The 21,645-nt window shown below is 42.6% G+C and overlaps 1 protein-coding gene across 3 annotated transcripts in view; it reads left to right on the top strand.

Annotated features, from left to right (window-relative positions):
* Positions 1 to 21,321, top strand: part of AFF1 (ALF transcription elongation factor 1) — a 957,397-nt gene extending 936,076 nt beyond the window's left edge. For all 3 annotated transcript variants that reach the window (XM_085636540.1, XM_085636541.1, XM_085636542.1), the window contains 5 exons: positions 10,025 to 10,096; positions 12,643 to 12,736; positions 13,389 to 13,432; positions 14,373 to 14,602; positions 18,657 to 21,321. In XM_085636540.1, coding sequence (XP_085492666.1) covers positions 10,025 to 10,096; positions 12,643 to 12,736; positions 13,389 to 13,432; positions 14,373 to 14,602; positions 18,657 to 18,778 — 562 coding nt within the window. In that variant the 3' untranslated portion in view covers positions 18,779 to 21,321. The remainder of the gene's footprint in view (positions 1 to 10,024; positions 10,097 to 12,642; positions 12,737 to 13,388; positions 13,433 to 14,372; positions 14,603 to 18,656) is intronic.
* The last annotated feature ends 324 nt before the right edge of the window (positions 21,322 to 21,645 follow it).

The raw sequence follows: 21,645 nt of genomic DNA, 5'->3' as shown, positions 1-21,645 counted from the left end.
AACAATTTATTAACGCTAATTGTTCAAAAACAACTGAGTGGACTTACACCCAACCAAGTGAAAAAGTCACTTCCTTGAGAATGTGCCAAGTTTAGAGTAATTCTGTGCAACCAATTTTTCTGTCTCGAGGAGCAAAGAATTCTAGGGAGTTAAAATGAGAGATTTCATTTTGGGATCCTCCTATTTTTAGGCCCCCACTTAACGTATCTTCATGATACTAGTCATGAAGAACCAACAGTATATGTACCTGAAAAAAAAGTTTCATACAAATTCACTGAATAGTGCCAGAGAAATTTTTTCCAGGATGATACGGATGATAATTGGTTTAAAGTTGGGGGCAATGGGGCTAGAGGCAGGCTTAGGCGCGTCCATTTCGATGAGCCTTTGTCTTCTGGCTATTCAACTTTTAACAGGTATGCCTGTCTCGAGGATGTCGATTGACTTCCCCAGGAAGGCTCTACTTCTGTTTTACCTCCTCCAGTGCTTCCACTTTCTAATTGCCATCCCATCTCTCCTGTTTCTATTCCTGTTCCTATTACCACTCCTACTTCTCCGAATTTGTGTGAGTCTCCCGCTTGTAAAATTCTTGTAGCTCCTTCCAATTGCACAACAAAACACAAAGTGCTCTCATGGAACATAGCCGGTCTACCCAGTAAACTTGACTGCCCAATTTGGGGCTCCTTTATAGACCTCCACCAAATTTGTTGCTTTCAAGAAACCTGGGCAAGACAAGATTACCATCGACTGGGTTATGCTACTTATTCAATTCCGGCGGTGTGGGCCGGACGTGGCCGCCCTTCTGGCGGTTTGACTACTTGGGTTGCCACTCACCTAGGATGTATTGTTACTAAATTTGAAACTGGGTCTGATGATATTCTATGTTTAATATTGGATTGGGGCTTAGATAACAAACTGGCGGTGATTAATGTATACGCCAGACCCGTGAATTTTTGTGCGGAATCCCGGGTGATTGAGGCCCTTTCGAATGTTTTAATTGGAATACCCGACCACATAACGCTTCTTATAGCTGGTGATTTTAACTCTCATTTTGAACCACTCGAGGGCTTGGTGGATCAAATAAACCTGGAAGAGGACGAAATCTGGAATATTCCTCAGGTTTCTGGTCCAATGGCCAGGGCCTGGACACCTTTGGCTATCCAGATTACCTCCTTGACAATGGTCCACTCTATTAGGGCTTGCAATGGTCGAACTATTCTAGATAACCCTCCTAAGCCCACATTTAATAAACCAGGTAGAGAGGCCAGGCTTGATTATATTTTTGTTCAAGCCAAGGACTGGAATAGAGTCCTTGATTTTCAAGTCATCCCAAGGGGGGAGAGCGACCATAATCCTCTTATACTGGATGTCTCCTTATCTGGTTTGTCCCCTCTAGATTTAGCGTCACCACCTAATTCGGAGCCATCGGACTCAGCTATTCTCTCTAATAATAAGCGGAGAATTAAATGGACCAAAATGGTTCGCAATGATAAAGAAATATCCCAAGTTTATGCTGCAGTCGCCTCGGTTCTAAACAATATAGCGGAGATCCTAGAGCAGTATTCCCCTCCAAACTATCACGAGAAACTGGCAACTGCCCATCAGGAATTGTTTCTTATGCTGTCTGGGTTATTTAACCCTATTATTCCTTGTAAAAAGGGATTTGTCAACCAGCCTAACTGGTACAATAAGACCTGCAGATCGGCAAAGAGCGACCTGCTCGGGGCTATAAAGAAGAAAGCCTCTAAGGCTGACATCCAACACAAGAGACAGATTTATAGATCCCTGATACATTTTGCCAAATTGGAATGGGCTTCTGAAAATTGGGAGAATTTAACATCTGCCCTAAAATCAAGAGATTCAAGGAGATTTTGGTTGATTGTATCTACTGGGACACCGAACCTCCCGCAATTGTAATTAATAACATTGCCCCAGAAGCCTGGGAAACCCACTTTAGTACTCTCTATAGGGGCCCGACGTCTGCCCCTGCGAGCCCATTACACGCAGTACCAAGCTGGGACCACCTAATCTTTACGTTAACTGAAACCCAGCTTGCAATTTCCCAACTTCCTGCTGGGAAAGCACCAGGATTGGATGGGATACCAGGTGATTTGTATAAACACGAACCTAGTGTATGGGCACCATATCTTACATTACTGTTTAACGCCATCCTCGACGGCTTGCCTATTCCCCCTACTTGGTTAGGCGCCGAAGTTGTGCCTATCTTTAAAAAAGGATCCCCACTGTTGCCAGGGAATTACAGGCCTATTAGCTTGATAGACGTTGCACAAAAACTCTTCTCGAGGCTGATCCTGAATCGTATTATGGAATGGGTTGAGTCATCTGAGATCTTGAGCAACTATCAAGCTGGCTTCCGAAAGAGCGTTTCCACAACTGATCAGATTTTTAGGTTGTGTATGCTCTTCTGGAAAACAGTAAAGATAGAGGGGGGGTCCCTCTATACAGTTTTTGTCGATCTCCGCGCGGCTTTCGACTTAGTTCCCCGCACAAAATTATGGACCGTGCTACAAGATTTAGGCCTTCCAGGGCCTCTCTTGCACATACTGGTGCGTCTCCATACTAATAACTATGCGAGGGTAAGATGTGGTAGAGGTGGCAGCCTCTCAGCTAGTTTCCCTGTTGAAAGAGGGGTAAGGCAGGGGTGTGTCTTGGCGCCCACGCTGTTTTGCCTTTATGTAAATGGTCTCATTTCTCATTTAAATGATGTACCCAACAGAGATGCTCCACGTCTTGCGGGTACTGGCATTTCGGCCATTATGTTTGCCGATGATACGTTGCTTCTAGCCAAGACCCCTATGGGGTTACAACGTGTCTTGGATGGTTTTGTATCCTTCTGTATTGATCGGGGGTTGGAGATCAATACGGCTAAGACCAAATTTATGATCTTCAACCCCCCTAGGTCCCTTCGACCTAATCCTGCCATAAATGGAACCAGCTTAGAAAGAGTCCACACTTTCGAGTATTTGGGTCTAACACTCAACGAGAAAATGACCTGGTCTCATCATCAGATCAAATCAAATTTAAAGTTAAATCAAAGGGTAGGGGGAATCCTGAAATTATGGAACCAATCTATGACCCATCCGATTGGTCCGCCTCTGGAAATCTATAAAATGCAGGCTCGTGGGGCTTTAATTTATGGCGGCGAACTCTGGGGCATTGATTGTGCCCCTGAGATTGCCGCTACGGAAAACAAGTTCTTACGGAACCTGTCTGCCCTTCCACCTAGCACGCCGTTACTTCCCCTTAGGCTCGATATGGGACTAAGACCGATAAGGGAGGAACTTGGCGTGAAGCCTTTAATTTTTTGGAGGCGTCTCTGGACAACCCCTGAACTTTTGAGCTATCGCTCTGAACTTATGGAACTCTACCTTCACCCAGCCCTGGGCAAAATCCCATGGCTGAATTATGTCAAAAATGAATTTATTAAGCTGGGCCTACAGACCCATTGGACAAAACCCCTAGAGGCCTGTGCGACTATACCCCGTAAAGAACTTGTTGCACTATACCACAATTTTAATCTCTCGGCAACTCTTGCAAATGAGAACTTGGGATCAATGACCACTACTTTTTTAATCACTAAGGATCACTATAGATTGGAAACCGTCCTGAATGACATAAATCCTGTCGCCCTGAGAAAACTATTTTTACAATGGCGATATAACGCACTTCCAGTTAGAGCACTCACCAGTAGGTGGCACCCGCCTACCGTAAAAAATTGTCCTACATGCTCTAGTGAGCTGGAGGACGATATTCATTTAATGTTTTTTTGCCCTATGTACACTAAATCTAGGAAGAAATGGATTGCTCCTATTTGTAGGAGTTGGGGATTTAGACGACATTTAGATGCCTATAGGCTGCTGAAAAGTGATTTATCTCCTTCTACTGTTTTTGCAATTAGCAAGTACTTATCAGCAATATGGTATATTAGAAGAATTCACCTGCCGAAATGAAATGTAAATTGTTTATCTCTGGCTAGGACTATGTTGCAATTCCCCTATTCGTAATTGCATTCTCCCCAGTTTATAGTGTATCTTTTATTTATGAATGATTTCTTTCTTTAAGATAATCTGTGTGATTTAAATGCATTTGTATGATTTCTTTTATGATTCACTGAATCGAAATAAAGATTTGAAAGAAAGAATTAAGAAAACAAAAAATGCGTTTTCAGTAGACCGTTTCACATAACTAAAACTAAAGAGGCACTATCGCCCTCTGTAATGTATATGATTGTGGACTTTAGGCCAACCCTCTTCATCCACTGCAATGTACAATTCTAAGCAATGGGTCAGCCTTCTTCTGCCATTGGCTTTCTTGGACTGAGTGACCATATTTTTCCTCATCACATGTGCACATCTGCCTTAAAAGAAGTGCGATTTGGCTGGTTGGCACATGGTTTACCAATGTGGTTCAGCTTTCCATTCTTATCCTTTTTTGTTATTTTCGTCACCTCTGTGCATGTATATTTCTGCTTAATATAAATAAGACAACTGTATAGAAAGATTACTATACCTCCTGTAAGTACACTCGCCTGAAAGTAAGCGCCCCTACTGTTCTATTCAAATGAAGTGTGTTGGCTACGTTTTTAATTTTTTTGAAATGGAAACTTTTTGCATTCACATGGATGCCGGTGTAGGCAATAGCATGTTTTATGTATTTTAGTTTCTTATTTGTATTTTTGTGGCATTCAGTTGCTGTCAAAATAAAAAAAGAATCACTGCATTAGCTTGCTAAGGCCAGGCATATTGGCTTTGCCAATGCTTATCGCTTTCCAGTACAGACATGAAAGGAATAGCATGTCAGAATATCCCACTACAATATGCAAAAAAATGTTTTTTTGTTGTATATCATATTAAAAAATGTTATATGATAATGTTGGGCTTTGTACAAGCTTATAATGCAAAAAGCAGTGATTTGGCACATTTTATGCTGCGAGGATGGGATGGATTCCTGGAAAATATGATTCATAATTTGTATGTTAAGATGATCAGAGTAATACTAATGGTAGAAGGTGCAGTGCACGTTCTGATTAAAAAAATCCAATAGGAGGATTTTACTCTCACCAGCTAATTAGTCTGTAAGCATAGCATCGTACTCAAATAAGAATGCATCGAAAAGTTGCTTCCAAAGTAGAGAAAAACAGTGCCACTGCTTTAGACAAACTGTTATAAGATAATGTAGTTAAGAAAGAGAGAACAAAAACAAACTTAGTTATCTATCTTGCAAACACATTGAGCAGAGCCTAAGCACGGGTGCATTCAGATAAACAAATGCACTATCCTTTGTGATTTACATTTGAGGGCAACAAAGTTACATGTGGGCTATTGACTTTACATCAATCTATGCAAATATCAATTGGCCCCACCAATTGAAAATTCAGGTGAATGAATGTGTGTACACCTTTACGAAATGAAGGGATCATGAAAGAAGGCATATTTGCATCTTATGCACATGTGCATTAAATGTAGGTAGAATACATTGTCAAGTTGGAATATAGCATAATGTGCAATATGTAACTCTTCCTAGTAGGTGTCCTTCACATAAAAGAAAAAGGCAAAATTTAAATACAGACATCTGATAGAGATAACTAGCAGAGATTCCTTACCTTTGAATTCCCCAGGCGTCAGACTGGATCTGGAAGATTTTTCTTCGAGTAATACCCCTGCGCGTCAGTAGGTGGCTTTGGTTAGCTCTACGTGACGTCCTCTGTGTCGTCCGTCCTGTTGCAGTGGCTCAACCAATGTTGAGGGGGCCCCTGTGCAAGGTACATTGAGGGGCTCCCTCTCCGGATTTAATCCGGAGCTCTCAGGCCTGAGTACAGTGCTGAGGGGGGCCCCCTGCAGTTCGGGCACCCCGCACCGCAGGGGCTGCGGGGCCCTGTCTTACGCCACTGTCCTATTGTGACGTCCACGTCACCAATATATGCACTCTCTCGGTGCCCTGACATCCGTTCTTTTTACACCTGCCAGCCCAGATCTGTGAAGAGATCTACCCTCTGTCACTTTTTGACAGGCTTTATCCGACGTGTTGTCGGCCCCTTTTTTGGTGTGTAGGTTTTTCCATCATGTCCAAGAAGACTTTTGATTTCAATCCGTGCGGCGCCTGTCACTGCGCCATGTCAGTGACAGACCCACACCTGGTTTGCCTTTGGTGCCTGGAGTGGGACCACGACTCAGTCATGCTCTGACTGCAGGGCCATGGCTCCAAAAGCTTTGAAGGAGCAGTCCCTAAGGTTGCTTGCGGTCTGGCATTCAGCACCACATCGCTGTCCTCGGAGGTCTTGTTCACGGTCCAGGTAGAGAGGAAGGTCCGGCCACCGCTACAGGAGTCCTAAGTCTTCGTCCTCCCACTGAAAGTCATCAAGTAGGTCAGGTAAGTAGCACAAAAAACATAAGTCAAAGCATGCTTTGACTTTTCCCTTTCCGTCAGCCAACATGACAGAGGAGTCATGGCATTCTACGCCTCATTCTGCTGAACCTGAACATTTCCGGGATCCAGAGTGACCCCGGCTCAGCTTAAAGAATTTTATGATGCCATGTGCCTCATATTTGGGCGGCCTGACACTACCGGAGCGCCTTTGGGCCCCGGAAACTCAGAGGGGGCTCCATCGGGTTCTGCGCCGGCGGCTTCGGCACCGATGTAACCCCCCTCCCCTTGGATCTGGCAATGGATCTGGATCAACGCTGGTTCTGCCATTGTGACCTGTGCCGGACCTGACACCGAGACTCCCGGCACTGCCGGTGCCAGCCCCATTCTAATCCCAGACGACCCCGACCCAAAGCAGCGCCAACCAACGCCAATACCGGAACCAACAGAACCCTTAGGCCCTAAGTCGTTTCCTCAGCCTTATTCTGAAGGGCTAGGAATGGATGAAGATTGGGAGATGTCACTGGACCCTATACAAGACCAGCCTTACCAAGAAATGGACTGGTATGAGGTACTGGGTGAGTCTGGCCTGCTGTCTCACCCTACACTGGCTACCGAGGAGGGAGCATCATATGGTATGGTGGTGCGAAGGGCAGCTGAGGTCCTGGACCTTCAGCTCCCTTCTGTGGTAGTCAAGACAAATATCTTGACAGACGTCCTGCAGCCAAGTGTCTCCTCCTTAGAACCCTTGCTGCCCTTCAACGAGGCTTTAACTGATGTGGTAATGGTAACCTCGTTCAAGCCCAACACAGGGGCTCCTGTGAATAGGACAATTACCTGCCGCCATCTCCCTGCATCGGGTGACCCAACTTTCCTCACCAACCACCCTGCCCCTGAGAGCTTGGTGATCCAAGCCTCTATCACCACGGGGCGTTCCCTTCCACGTCCCCGGACGAGGAATGTAAGAGGCTGGACAGCTGGGGTAGGAAATAGTTTTCTTCCACCAGCCTTGGATTGTAGTCGGTGAACTCTTCATGCGTATTGGGCCGTTTCTCCCACTCCTTGTGGGGAAACAGTTGCGCAAGTGCTGCCAGAGGTCCAGGAGGAGGCCCAGGCCATCCTCTCCCAAGCGGTATCAGATGGGAGAGATGCTGCGAAGATCACCATTCGTTGTGGTCTCGACACAACCGACTCACTGGTCAGAGCTATTTTATCAACGGTAGCTATTCGACATCACACCTGGTTTAGGTCTTCTGGATTTTCAGGGGATGTCCATGCCTCTGTCTTGGACATGCCATTTGATGGCACATCACGCTGGAGCACTTTCAGGGCTCGCTGCTACGGCCAAGTCCTAGGCCCTCTCAGTGGCCATACATTTCCTTTCTGCCTTTGGTGGCTTCGGAAGGGCCTTTCAGTCACAACAGCCATACACCAGCCACAAGACCATGCAAGTTTAGCAACCTCTGCTCGTCTGTGGGCGCGGCCTCGTTTCGACCCCATGGGTTGGGCGGCCAGAGGTCAGGTCAGACCCCCTGCTGCCTCAGCCTCCAAACCCTCTGTCACGGAGTCGAGGGTTCCCCCCTGAACACTAGGCCTGATGACCTGGACGATGGCCCTTTACTTCCTCATGCTCTGCCCTCTCTTTTTTTAAAGACGTTTCACCAATACACAGCTTTCACCATGTATAACGAGGATAGCAGGGGGCCCTTTAAGGAAAACGTGTTCCGGGAACCCGGCCCTAACCCTAAGGGTTACATCATCGAAGCCCTCCTATCAGTTTCAACCACTGTTCAGCGGACGGAAACATCAAAACCCGGAAATTGGCCACGACTGGGCGGTACGAGGGTGCTCAAGAAAATGCTGAGTCCTTTGCCGACCGATACGCGCAGCCCCGGATGACGCTACAGCCAGGATCAATAGTACGACTGTGGTGAAGAAGACATCAGGACTGGAAGGTCCGAACTGGCTCCGAGGCAGATGACCACACGTCGCATGGCTGGTCAATGGAAGATCACTATGCTTCACGAGGAAGTCATGACTCTCTTGGCCAAGGGAGCCACAGAGAGGATTCCGGTGCCAGAAGTAGTCTGCAGTTGTCTTTCCCACTATTTTCTGGTCCCAATAAAATGCAAGGGTCTTCGTACTGTCCTAGATCTGTGAGCCCTCAACGACATCCTCAAACAGGAAAAGTTCAAGATGCTCACTCTGGCTCATGTCTTGTCTGCCCTGGACCTAGGAAACTGGATTGTAGAATTGGACTGTCAGGACACCCATTTTCGCATTCTCGTCCTGCCTCTGGTTTACTGTTGGCCACGAGCAGCTTCACTACACCGTGCTCCCCTTTGGCATTACCAGCGCCCCTCGGGTATTCACCAAGGTAATAGCGGTGGTCGCAGCTCATATGCGCAGATTAGGGGTGTCAGTCTGCCTCTATCACGATGACTGGTTGTTGAAGGTGGGTCTGCACCAGGCTGTCGTCACCCACCTCCATACTACGGCAAACCTCTAGCATTCACTGCGGTTCAATATCAACGTGCCAAAGGCAAACCTGACTCTCAGATTATCCCTTTGATCAGAGCTTTTCTGGCACAAATCCGAACACTTATGTACCAGCTCACCAACCCTTTCACTCACCTACAGATTATCAGCAATTCATTCATAATGGGCAAATACCTAATCACCTCCTCTCTCTTCCACCTTTTTTTTTTCACTTCCCTCCCATGCTCACTTTCCAACTGCTTTGACAGGCAGTCCTCCCCTACCACGTTTACTTACCCACTCATTCATCCACTGTACTTTCACACTTATTACTCTCAAAGATATTGTTCTGGACAAGCAACTACCTCTTGACACTCTGGGTCAGCAACAGTTGTAGGCACCTTAATGTCAGTTATTTGTGCAGAATCTGGAAACGTGATGCCTATTGGTAGAGTCTACGACTGTTGAAAATTAAATATTAGTTCATTAATAAAGTATAGATACATAAAAAAGCAGCAGTGAAAATTTAAAAATGTTCTGAAAATGTGAAGAAATTTGGAGGGTAAAAATTATGTTGGTATCTATAGCGCGATTTGTGGCGGCAGCACTAGTACAGCAAACGGAATCCCACATGGAAGATACATGGCATCAGTTGAAACAGTGGTATGTGTTGACAAAAATAGAGAATGCATTAGGCGAAAATAAAACAAATTAATATGCTACAGTGTTGCATATTGCTTTGTCTTTCAGAAAATAAAACAAAATGTTGAAAATTTCCGGCCTTCCCATTATAATTAACATTTACATTTTTGTTTGTTTTTGTGAATCAAAAAAATATGTATTCATTTGTGTATTAACTTGATGTATATTTGTTTGTCATTTTAGACATTGTGTTGTGGTTTAAATCGTACAAATTTCTTAGGTCAGGTCCCAGTCGTCAAGTCTGATTCAGTGGGGGTCCAAAGAAGTCCAATGGTTAAGAATCACTGAGCTGACCTAGGCTATTGTTACATTGCAAACCAAACTGAATGGGCTTAACGCATTTCAGCCCAAAAAGTTATTTACCTACTTAAATAGTAGTTTTATATAGTTGCATAACTCAGAAGCCACAATAATTTAATAGTCAACTAATGCAAGTTTACATCTTCCTTTTCTTCCATTGCAGATTTATAATGAAGACAAAAAACTTCTCGGAGAACAAGTCAACCAGCGTTGAAGAAATATTTTCTGTTATGTGGTGCGTAGCTCTATGCATTTCACTGCATAGTTAACTCCATCTTCAAAGGTTACATTTGCTTCCCTCTCCCACTGTATTGCACATTGATCTAATTTGGGTCTGGCGATGCTTGTAAAGATACTCAAAACTTGGTCATTGTCAAGAAAAGGATGACTTAATTTCACCAACATTGAAAATTCTGGTTGAAAACATCTTTCTAGCAGGAGTGTATCCAAAATAATCTTAATTTGTGAATTGTGAACATTTGTTAGACTACGACGGCTACATTTGTATGGTAATCCAGCCATATAGCACAAGCAGTCTCATTGTAAAATGCTTCTGGTCAGGTTACCAAGAACTTCATAGTGGCCTTAAAAAACCCACCCATTGCTGACCATCGGTCTGTTTTAATGTCACTAATTTGATTACCTCTTATTCAATGGCTTGTCTCGTCCATTATGTGTTTGTCCTTTTACTGGAGCAAACCCTCTTTACCCGTGTCCTTGCACTGCTTACTTTTATGGAACTATCTTTTTTTTACTTAAGCAATCCATGGATAATCAGCTGTCTCCCTCATGTGGTTCTTTACCCCCACACACTCCATGTTCCTCTTGTCTAAGTGCTTCTACCTTCGAGCTTGAGTCTTTCATTTTTCCCCTCATGTCGTCTTCCCGACCCTTCTTCTTGCTCCAGTTTTGTGTGCTTCCCTTGCCTTATTCCCCCACATGCTGCCTCGACTGCATATCTATTGTCCCCCACTAAGCGGTCTTTTTTTTTATTTTTAATATTGGTCTTTTGTTTTTTGGGGAGAATCAGGCAGCAAATTGCTGCCAGCTTATCTGCTTTAGAAATAAAAGTGCTTTTGTGCTACTTAAGTTTTTTTTATTTACCAATCAATCTTGCTAAATACAAAAAAAATGTGGGCCTTAGTCATGCGCATGCATCATGACACAAGCGTGAGCCTACAATAGGACCAGGCGTCCAGCGGCCACGTCTTTTTTTCCTTATACTCATGCTGTACAACCTCAACATTTTTGCCAATGCTGGACACAATGAACAAAAGGCAATGGCAGGACGAATATATTTCAAAGGCGAAACTGGTTGGATTTGCCAGATCTTGTTATTCAATGACAAGCTGCCTGCTTGCATTTTATTTTTTTGATTTAATGCATACATTGGAATCATAATGAAAAGGAATACTAGCTTTCCATCTCATAGACTGGTAAAACTGATGTATAATCTGGTTCCCGGTCAAAGACCCAGCCAGCAGGGTTTATTACTTTTATATTTGGAATGTATCTTGAATATCCCCTCAATAAGGCTATTGAGCCTTTTACATAGAATAATTGGCACTGTCCATAATTTCTTTGATGTATATGACCAATACAAAATAAATGTAGGTACTCATTACATTCACTTTCAACAATCACAACCCAAATTATAGCCTTAACACAGTCCCAAACGCATCTTTAAAGGACTGTTGTTTCTACATGCGGCCCGTTGCTGGTATTTGAATACATGTAGCAGTTTACGTAATAGAACACAGCATGAAACATGTTTGGTTGCATTGTTTAAGACTGTGTCAAGCCTTCTCTGTCCTGTATATAAATAACTGGCATCTTTTATTGGGCAGTAGTAAATGACGTGGGTGTGTTGACGTGTGCATGAAGGTAGGTGTGGGTAAACGGCACTGCCAAGTGCACAGATTGTTATTGCTTCAAGTTATGCAGATCTGTCACACCAGAACACCATGTTCCTGTTCCCATCAATAGCATTAATGTGCAGAGGTGTGCTGGATTATAATGCTTAGGTGTTAAGGGAAGCAGGAATAACAAGCATTTGCAATGCAATAGTTCTGGCATCTGTGAGAGTTTAAGCTATTAGCCTTGTAAATGATGATGCCTTTTATTTATGTGTTTTGATAATTAACACATAAATAAAAGACATTATCATTTACAATGCCAATAGCTCAAACTCTTGTTAATGCGAGACCTATTTCATTTAAAAAAAAAAGTGGCCGCCATTGTCCCGGACTGCTTGAAAAGTGAAAGCACGCATGAATCGCTGAATGCTGCAGGAAAGTATGTTGTGCCTGCAGTAGGAGAAACTCCATTGAAGAAAATAGTGTTACAGACTAAATAAAACATACCGTGTAACAACAGAAGTAAAAGGGCCAGTCCTCATGGGAGGTTACAAATGAAAACAAGGCGGTACTAAGGAGGGTCTAACAAGCCTATTAACGAATCAGAAGCCAGCATTTACGAAGGACAATGACACAAGCCAATGTCAAATATGGCCAGAAAGTGGGCGGGCTTCAAGACTGTACTTGAACACAGCATGCCTCGTAGAGCAGCGCATGCACTGCCCAGGCTCGACCTAAAATCAACCAAGGAGATAGTTCATCTATTATGCCATCTCCATGTTGCCTGAAGCACCATGTTTTGTGATGTTTGGGGAGCAGCGTGCATGTCCTACTGTGGAGCCCAAAGTGACGGTGATGATGGATGATTATTTGAGTCGTTTCATTTCCGGTTCTGATGAGTGTGGGTGTCCTTCTCTTTTTGCAGCATGCGCTGCCAGTCCCTTTTGTACCTGGTAATGTTTCGTCATAAGAAAGATGCTGCAATAAAGTATTCACGGACACTCAGCGAACACTTCAAGGTACAGTATTTCCTTTCACGATTGTCCTCTGTAGACCAACCTTTTGCTAGAGATTCCTCCTGCAAAACTTCGGATTGGCCATGTTGATCACTGCCCTTATAGTGGACAGTGCATGCCTTCCTGTTGATAGTGCATTCTAGCCAATGTATAGGCAATGCATTTTTAAATAGTGGTGTGAAATCCTGAACCATTAAACTGACAGTTAATGGTTCGAGGTTTCACCCAAGTATTACATTGTCTATGATTTTTATTGGCCTTCCATTTCAGTGCGCAGCGAGTTACATAGATATACATCGGAGCAGCGTAAACATTCTTTAGATAACTTGGTTCCAGAGTAACAAATCTGGATTGCTCCAGTGGTCACAATGCACAGTTACGAAATTAAACTCTAACGTGCTTTTCAGATTTCTTTGAGTCCATCAGTTTTATGCTTAACACACCCAAAGATTCCAGGTAGATTTTGACCCACAACCAATACAGATTCCACTGGTGAATGTATCTGGAACATAACTAATAATGACAGTCCCTCGAGCCAACATCCATGTAATGTCCTCCAGAGAGCCCCAGCATGAATGGCAAATACCAGTGCATGCACTGTCTTGTTGCTTGAAAGCATAACTCAGTTTAACTCCCAGGTCTCTATTTGTTACAGAGTTCTTCCCGAGCCGCACAAGCACCTTCTCCTTGTGTTCCAAGGTAACGTCCCGAAACGAGCAGTTGTGTTCTTTCTTTGCATCTGTAAAGTAAAGTTGATATTGCACTCGTTTGTGGTGTTTAAGAATTCATTTTCAACGTTTAAAATCAGCGTTGTTTTCCTGACACCTGGTGCGTCAAAAATGCTTTTCACTTATTTCTTAAAATACCTCCTATAGGAACTCTATGTAATTTAATCGATAGTAATCACAGCATTACAAGAGTATGCATTATTATTTTCATCATGTTTGCCCACTTTAAAACTATGAACAGTGCTTCGCAGAATTATGCTTTTTGTCGTTATGTGGGTTAAATCTGGGACCATATTTATTTGAGTATATTCAACTATGATTTAAATGTATACCAAATGTAGGTCTTTAGTTTGTAAATATCTCCCTCTTCTTACGCGCAGACCAATGCACTGAGGTTAACAATGACATAATGTATTAGAACAATGACTACAGACTCATGTTCTCTACTGCGTTGAAGGCCGTGTACTCGAGTGCACCAAAGCTAGGGCAGGTTTTCCATTGGGCTGAATCCTTGCCAGATTTTTAGGATGTTAACAGAAGATCAAACTACAAGCAATGACTCTAAATGGAAATTATTTAGATAGTGTCTGCTTATCCTGAAAATCGGACTTGTATCCGGCCCTGTGGACCAATGTTGGACACCCAGCCTAAGGGCAGTCTTTGAAGCCAGGCAAGGTAGGAGGAAAGTCTAGGAGAAGCAACAGGCAACAGCAAATTCCTTACTTTTTGAAGAGTTTCAAATGTATTCTCGTCCTTTTAAAGGCAGTGTGAGGGGTTAAGTGGTAAGAACTATGGTGCTAACGAAATGTTACTATGTCCACAGGATATTTTGCCAGACACCTGTCATCTTGAATTGGAATAATGTCCAAAAATGTTAATGCATTTCTTTAATTCTCTTCCTCTTTCTTTAGGAGCACGGGAACACCTTCTCCCATATCCCCCCTGCCCTCTCCTGCCAGTTCCGGAGGTTCACAACCAGGATCTAATGCTAGCAGCACCAGCAGTGGTGTAAACAACACTTCAGTGAGCATTCCCCACATGATCCACCAGATCGCTTCTTCCTATGTCAACATAACATCCTACTTTGTGCATGCGTACGATATCTGGGAGAAGGCAGACAAATTGTCTGCAAAGAATAAAGGTAATATGAATTACATTATTTAATTACAGTCAGCCTTTTATGCATCTAATTAGCTTGCTTTCAATGAGGAAGGAAAGCAGTGAGAAAGTTTAAAAATTACCCAATCATGCTGAAAAAGGCTACGTGTTAGAATATTTAAAAAAACAATTGATAGCATTGATTAAAAACACGCACTTGTGCATGGAGAGGAGGTCTGCAAGCCTGAAAGCCCCTTTATAGAAGTATATTATACATATAGTTGTAATAAAAATTAAAAGGTCTTGACTAATGCCAGTGCTAAACAACACACATAGACACATTACCCGGGTGCCTAGCTGCAATCTCAACATTGTCTTAACAATGTTGATGGACACGCCTTTTAATCCAATGCATTCATGCTTCTCCAGCTTCTGTTACCACACACATTGGAATCCCCAATACCACTGTAATTACCACGCCTCCCTTAGTTTTCCTCCTGGTACATTTTGGCAGGTCTTAACTACCAAAAAGGTACTGGATGAAAATATGCATTATATACCTATGCACGTTATTCTAGATTTTCAAAATGAAAACTTTGAATAAGAGGTATTTACCACACCTGGTAAATAAAGCATCCTAGAGTGTTACCCTTTACAGGTGTGGTGAATACCTCACCCCCATCCATACCATTCGTAAATCGGAGCCTAAGGCTTCAATGATTAAATTTGCTATGCACTAGTTACTCAATGGTTCCTGAACCACAGTTTATTGTGGATCAAGATGAGACATGATGTAAACGTGAACTTTGTAGGTCTTGTATCCTTTGTGACATTTAGATACAATTGTTTAAAATGTTTTAAATGTGAGGCGGTGATAAATGATGCACAACAATGCACAAATGTTTGACCATGTATTAGGAACAGTACTGCGGAGTGGCAGCCATCAACTAAGCACACTGCAATCCGGGTTAATGCAGAGGTATACGCACAGTCGCGGAGGGTATGCAGAGGCGAGTGTAGGTGTCTCGAGCAGCGCACTCATCGAAACATTTCCAACTGTACGTATACCTCTGCATTAACCCATGAAGATGGATTACAATTACAACTAGATCAGACATTGATATTAGTCACGAGTAGGTACCACCCTATTAGAGGGGTACCACTCACCCTAAGATTACACTTAGTGTTGGCTTATCACCTTTCCTCTGTCTTTGGTCCTGAAGAGGCGCCAAGAATCGTTTTGACCAATGGGGCGCAAAACAAGTTGACCCGTTTTTAAATTACATTTAGCTACAAGGGGACATTACCACCCCCATAGTAGCACCAACCTACCAGGTTTTTAATCTGACAGGGGAATCCACACATTAAATTTAGTTTGATATCCCTGAGCCAGTTTTAACTTCCCTTCTCCACACCGATCACTCACCACCCCACTAGGACGCTCTCACACTCATCAAACGGCGAGACAACTAAAATATCTCCGCTAAAGTGACCCCTCGGGGAACCCGTATTGCATTGCAGTGCCGGCCCGACAAGGATCACCCACACAATGATGAAGCATGACAGTCTTGTTGAATGTCCCTTACAGTTTGTCTAGTAGCTAGAATCCTCCTTAATATCCCAATCAGGAACAGTGTCCCCCTTTTTGTAATATAGTTTCTGGGGTGGCCACAGTACCGATTCTGCTGGACTAATGATGGTCAATGATATCCTGCCCACTTATGATGAATAAAGACTTCCCCTGAATCCTCATCCTATTGTATTTAGCAACAATGTTTAACACCATTGACTATTGAATTCTCATTAAAACACTCAAAACTATTTTGGGCTTTGTGGAAACCATTCTGAAATGGTTTTGTTCCTATGATTCAGAGTGCTCCAAACCAAGAAAAAAAATAGCGACTCTATTTCTGATCCCTCCAACTTTATTTTGGTGTCCCCCAATGTTCAATGGTACCACACATTTTTCAATCTATATTTTTAACATTTGCAGGAACTTTTCAAATATCTTGGCATTTTTTCATTGATGTTAAATGATACGAAGGTCTGTCTCTTTTTAAACTCCCTTAATGTATATCCAAGATCAGCTCTTAAGAGCATTACATACACAAATAGAAGGAAAAATACCATCTAAGATTAGTACTTCAAAGACTGATGCTCTTCTCCAAACCCTGAATTCTGACCCAACAACAGATTCTTTGTGGCTTGAAAACCTAGAAAGTGCTAATATAGTTCCCAAAGTGACAAGCACTGCAAACTCCCTGGGCTTCCTTCTTTGTGAAAGTCTAATCTTCAAGGTGCACAAACAGTCTCTGGCAAACTCAGCTTGGTTCAGTCTTTAAGACTCAAGAATTGAACTCACATTTTCATCACTGGATCTAAGAATAGCAGTTGAGACCATGGCAAACTATCAATTTCCCTGAGGCTCCACCTTCTTCACTGGCTTCCCAGAAAAGATTCAACGTCTAAGAGCTCGTCTTTATAATGCTGCCTCGTCTCTAATAGATTCATAACACCCATGCTTTTGTCTACCTCAAATGGCCTCTGAATGGGGTTCACTGCTGCCTGAGAACTGCATTTTTATTTTTATTTTAAGGAATTTTATATAGCGCGAACTTGACCCGTATCGGGTATCGGAGCGCTTTACATAGCACCAGTTGCGTTACATGAGGACACATTTATTTTTGTTAGGCACAGGGAGATTAAGTGATTTGCCCAGAATCACAGCCTATCTCTGGTACAAAGCTGTGAACCCCTAAACTCACAAATATCTCTCCCAGATGTCATCGGCTCCCGGGCTCTACGTTGCAGAAGCAGAGGCTCCTCACTTGAAGAACATCTCTCTTTGCAGCTCCCTCTTCAGCATTACTTCCTCTTTTTCATGTCAAGAATGCTCCTATTTAGATTTTTAATGCACTCTTAAAGAATCTGCTCGATGGGATGCATCCCAAGCTTCATTATACAATCTCTGCACACCTTGTCAGGGCAGCTCGTTGCTGTCTGTTCTACAACTACTGCGTGAACCCAGTCTTCAGATATTCTCACCTCTGCATACAAACCATTACCTAACTCTCTATTGTTTGTCGCTCTGTCAGTAAAGTTGCAATGTTCTTTATCCTATGAATTGAGTGCAAGTTTGTACACTGTTTCCACTGCTGTGCTTTCCCACTGACTGCCCATCCTAATTTATAAAACCCGTACTACGTTTCCTTCTCTGTCCACTCCAGCTTTCCACCCTGCTAGAGTCTGCTCATCCAGTATTAACTCAGCTGTTAGGTTTTTATTACACCATTGGAAACTTATTCCTTTTTTGTAGTTTAGTGTCTTTCATGGTCCACGGCAGCAAATGTGTTCACTGTCTGCCCTGGTTGTTTCTATGACTTGCAACACACTCGCAGAACACCGCGAATAAAAATTATTTTATCAAGCAGCTATTTTCAACCTGTGACTATTGTAGTCCTTTGTACTTCTGTCCTGTAAACTGTCTAGCCCCGCATGCTGCAGCCCTGCCTTTCCCTCTTTAGCTCTGTCTGCTCTATCAAATGTGTTTACACTGGTTGTCTTTGTAAATCTCTGCCTTGGCTGGACAGCACTCCGGAACCTGTTTTGGGTAGAGTTTGTGCTTTAAAAGGCAAAACATAATTTAATAAATAAATATAGTGAACTTTGTACAAAATAATGAACAATTTTTGTGTGATGGGGTATTTAAAATTTCATGGATTTAATAAGGAAATGTTTTAAGGTTTGTATAAACTAAAATAACGTTAGAACGGAAGATGTGTCAATCACTGCCCTCATATGTATTATTCCAATATCTATTATTCCAGTACTAACATTTAGGATAGGTGTTTACTTTTATAAATATATAACTACTTTAAATAAAGTTTCCAGCTAGTAGTTGACCGGTTACTGTAATAGCATAAGGCCGTGGCTGACTTACGGATTTGGTTTCTAATTTGTGTGTGTTTGGATTTATTAGACAATTTAATCTATTCAAATTATGTAATACATCTGAGGACACCTCGGTTTTTGTTTTTATTGTGGCATGTACTTTGTGGTTTACTCATTTTACCATTTTGTTTTCTTATTCCTCACAGAATTCTTTGCGGAGCTTAACACTGTTGTGCGCCCTCTGGGTCTGAACAGTAGCATGACTGAACTGGTACACTACACTAGACAGGGTTTACAATGGCTGAGACTGGAATCAAACTTGCCTTAACTGGTGTTATCAGGTGGTGGAGAGGAGGGGACGCTGGAAATCGTAGGGCCAATCCCCTCCTAAACTCTTTGCACTTTGGATGCCCTAGAGGGCTGGATTCTTGTACACAAATTCTTGGAAGGGAATACGTTGATATGGGAAAGGGATTGAGCTCTTCCGATAGCTTTGACTGTTTTTTTGCCCCCTCCTCTCCTTTGATCTGATGGTCGGCACTGGATAACCTGAAGCTATGAAGGAGGCCAAGAAGTTGATGCCGTTGTTTACGACAAAAGTGCAATGTTTGTGTGTGGTTCGCTTTGGCGCAGGTCTTCAACATTTCTTTCATGAACTAAACAAACAAGACTGGAACAAACAGGAAGGATACGGAGGAAATTAACCTAGTCCAATAGATAAAGCAATTTTATGTTGTCCTTAAAGCCTTAACAGCTGCATGTCATGGTCAGAGGATGAAGAGCAATGTAATGTTTCGTGTTTCATTTCTGTCAATGGAGCTATTTAAAAAAAAAAAAGAAAGGCGGCTGTTGTCCTGTGGTGCTTAGATCATTGTAAGGGAGCATCGCATATCTGGTGGCAGCACGATTTCCTCTTCACAACACCATGCAAGCGATGCCACTTGGCTGCTGAAACCAAGTATTGCCAATCATGTGAACGAAGGTATAATGCTGCCTGGAGGATTAGAAATTTGTCATCACTACTTCAGCTTTCAAAGAAAAATGATGCTATGTTGGTTGTCACTCAACTTTCCTCTGCTCTCTTCATCCTGCAATTGTATGTGTACTGTATGCTTAACGTCCCGAGCACCGCCACAGTGTACTGCCTCAGGAGGAGTGCAGGATGTGTTTAAAACGGAGGCATGGCTGGAAACCAGTTGTGTCATTGTCCTTAATGTTGATGTGTTAACCCTGAAGCATCAGGTTACCAGTTTCCAGTCTAAGTGACCAACCATTACAAATTGGTACAGCTTAGATCCTGCCATAAATGTCCCTTTTCCCTAAAAGTTTTAAACAGGAAAGAAGGCCTTTAAACTGTCTCCCGGCTGTTTGGGCCATGTATCGTTTTTTAATGCATGTCCCATATTATGTCACATTCTCTGTTTAAGTTCCCTCCCACCGTTTTCTGACAGCCAATTTTGGCAGAAGTTTGTAAAAATGATGCCAGGTGGTAGGATCAAGAAGCGATTAAAACAAGCCCAATTCTTTTTGTTAGTGACCTTCCTTCGTGCTGAGTATCGGTGTACCTCTCACACATCTTTCCACGAGTTTTTAGAGAAAAGGCCTCCCTTATGGTATGGACGTATCTTCAAAATGTTTTCAAGTCCTGTAACACTAATGGTGAATTCAAATGTATGGTAATTTTACTCTGGTCTTAGCAGAAGTGCCAGGAAAGAAATCTGTGCAAAGATCTTTCAAATGACCAGTTATTCTTCACCAAGAAACTTCGTCATTTTTCCATTAGATACAACTGTGTGTGCCTTAGTGCTACATTTGGTCCGTACTTGGCACTTCGCTTTCTTCCAAGAAGACCCGTCAGTGCCAGCACCTAGTTTTGCGTGTATGTCAAGCCTGTTCGACAATGCGGAAAGATATAGTTAGAATAAATTGAGTGTAAATGCAGTTAATTAATAATGTATGAAATGCCTTGTAGCAGTGTATTTTATTTATTTACCATGGGTTATATTGAGCAACAAGAGTGAACAAATACGATTTCGAAAATTTATTTATTCTAAATTACAGATGACTGTTGTGTGGGTGGGTAATATCGTTCTGGAAAAAAATGTGTCCACAATGCACACACCAGTTATTTACCATATGCATCATTTGAATCTGCAAAAATTAGCTGTGGCTTTATGGAAGGGAAAAGCTCTACCCATGTTAAATAAATCAATGTACCACAATGACTTAGTGTTGTTAATGTATTGTACATAAACAGATATATTTTTGGGTGAAAAATCAGACTATTGATGCTGTTCAGTACAATAACTGTGCACTTCAAATCCGAGAAACTTAATTTTCTAGCAGTTGATGCCTTCTGGCTCTTATCGATTTCAGGGTAAAAGAAACATTATTTTCATGCAAGATCTTGTTGTCGGGAAATTTAAATGGTGGGTTTCTCTGATATAGCCTTCACTTATGCACCTTTTCTAAGCTTAAGTCAGACGTTACTCCTGGTTTTGGAAAACTGAACTTGTACACACTGTTCACGAGGGCACGAAAGTTGGTGTCTTCAGGCCGAGCAGAAAACATCTTTTTTCTACTATACTCTGCGCACTCCACTGCTGGTCCAGGCTGTCTTGCGAGTATTGTTGTTTAGAAAGAGACATGTGGGGAGAGGGTAAGCAAAAACGAACATTTCTCAGACGCACTTTGGCAGATTAATTCTACTGTGAAGCTGATAAATTGGATGTTCGCCTGTTTAAATTTAAATACATTTAATTACTTGCCCAGCCTGTATTGAGGAGCAATTAGGGACCGGTACTTTCTAGGATCTTGGAGGACTTGTATTTTTTATTTTAATACGCAAGAATAAATTGAGCTTTATCCACATTTTGTGGGGTGTATGTTACTTTTCTTCTCCGAATCCAAATCCCATTTTAGGATGGCAGTGTGCAGTTTAGGTCGGTTCACAGTCGATATGAAGAATCTTTTTTTTCCTTCTGGTTCAGTTGTAAGTGGCAGGCGCATTTTAGCACACCATGACTTTTAGATCGCCACCCTCCGTAAACTGCCAGGGTGCTGTTTGTAGCATGTCATTTATCATTGCTGTCTGGTTGATGTGTGTCTACCTTTCAGTAGCTTCAAATATTATTTTGGAGGGGTGGTATTTCAGACCAACTGATTTATTACTTTTGGGCTCTAGCTTCTTCTTCT

This window comes from Triturus cristatus, chromosome 2_1 (genome assembly GCF_964204655.1).
Source record: "Triturus cristatus chromosome 2_1, aTriCri1.1, whole genome shotgun sequence".
NCBI lineage: Eukaryota > Metazoa > Chordata > Amphibia > Caudata > Salamandridae > Triturus > Triturus cristatus.
The sequence above is the reverse complement of the archived record's forward strand: the minus strand, read 5'-3'. Positions and strand labels throughout refer to the sequence as shown.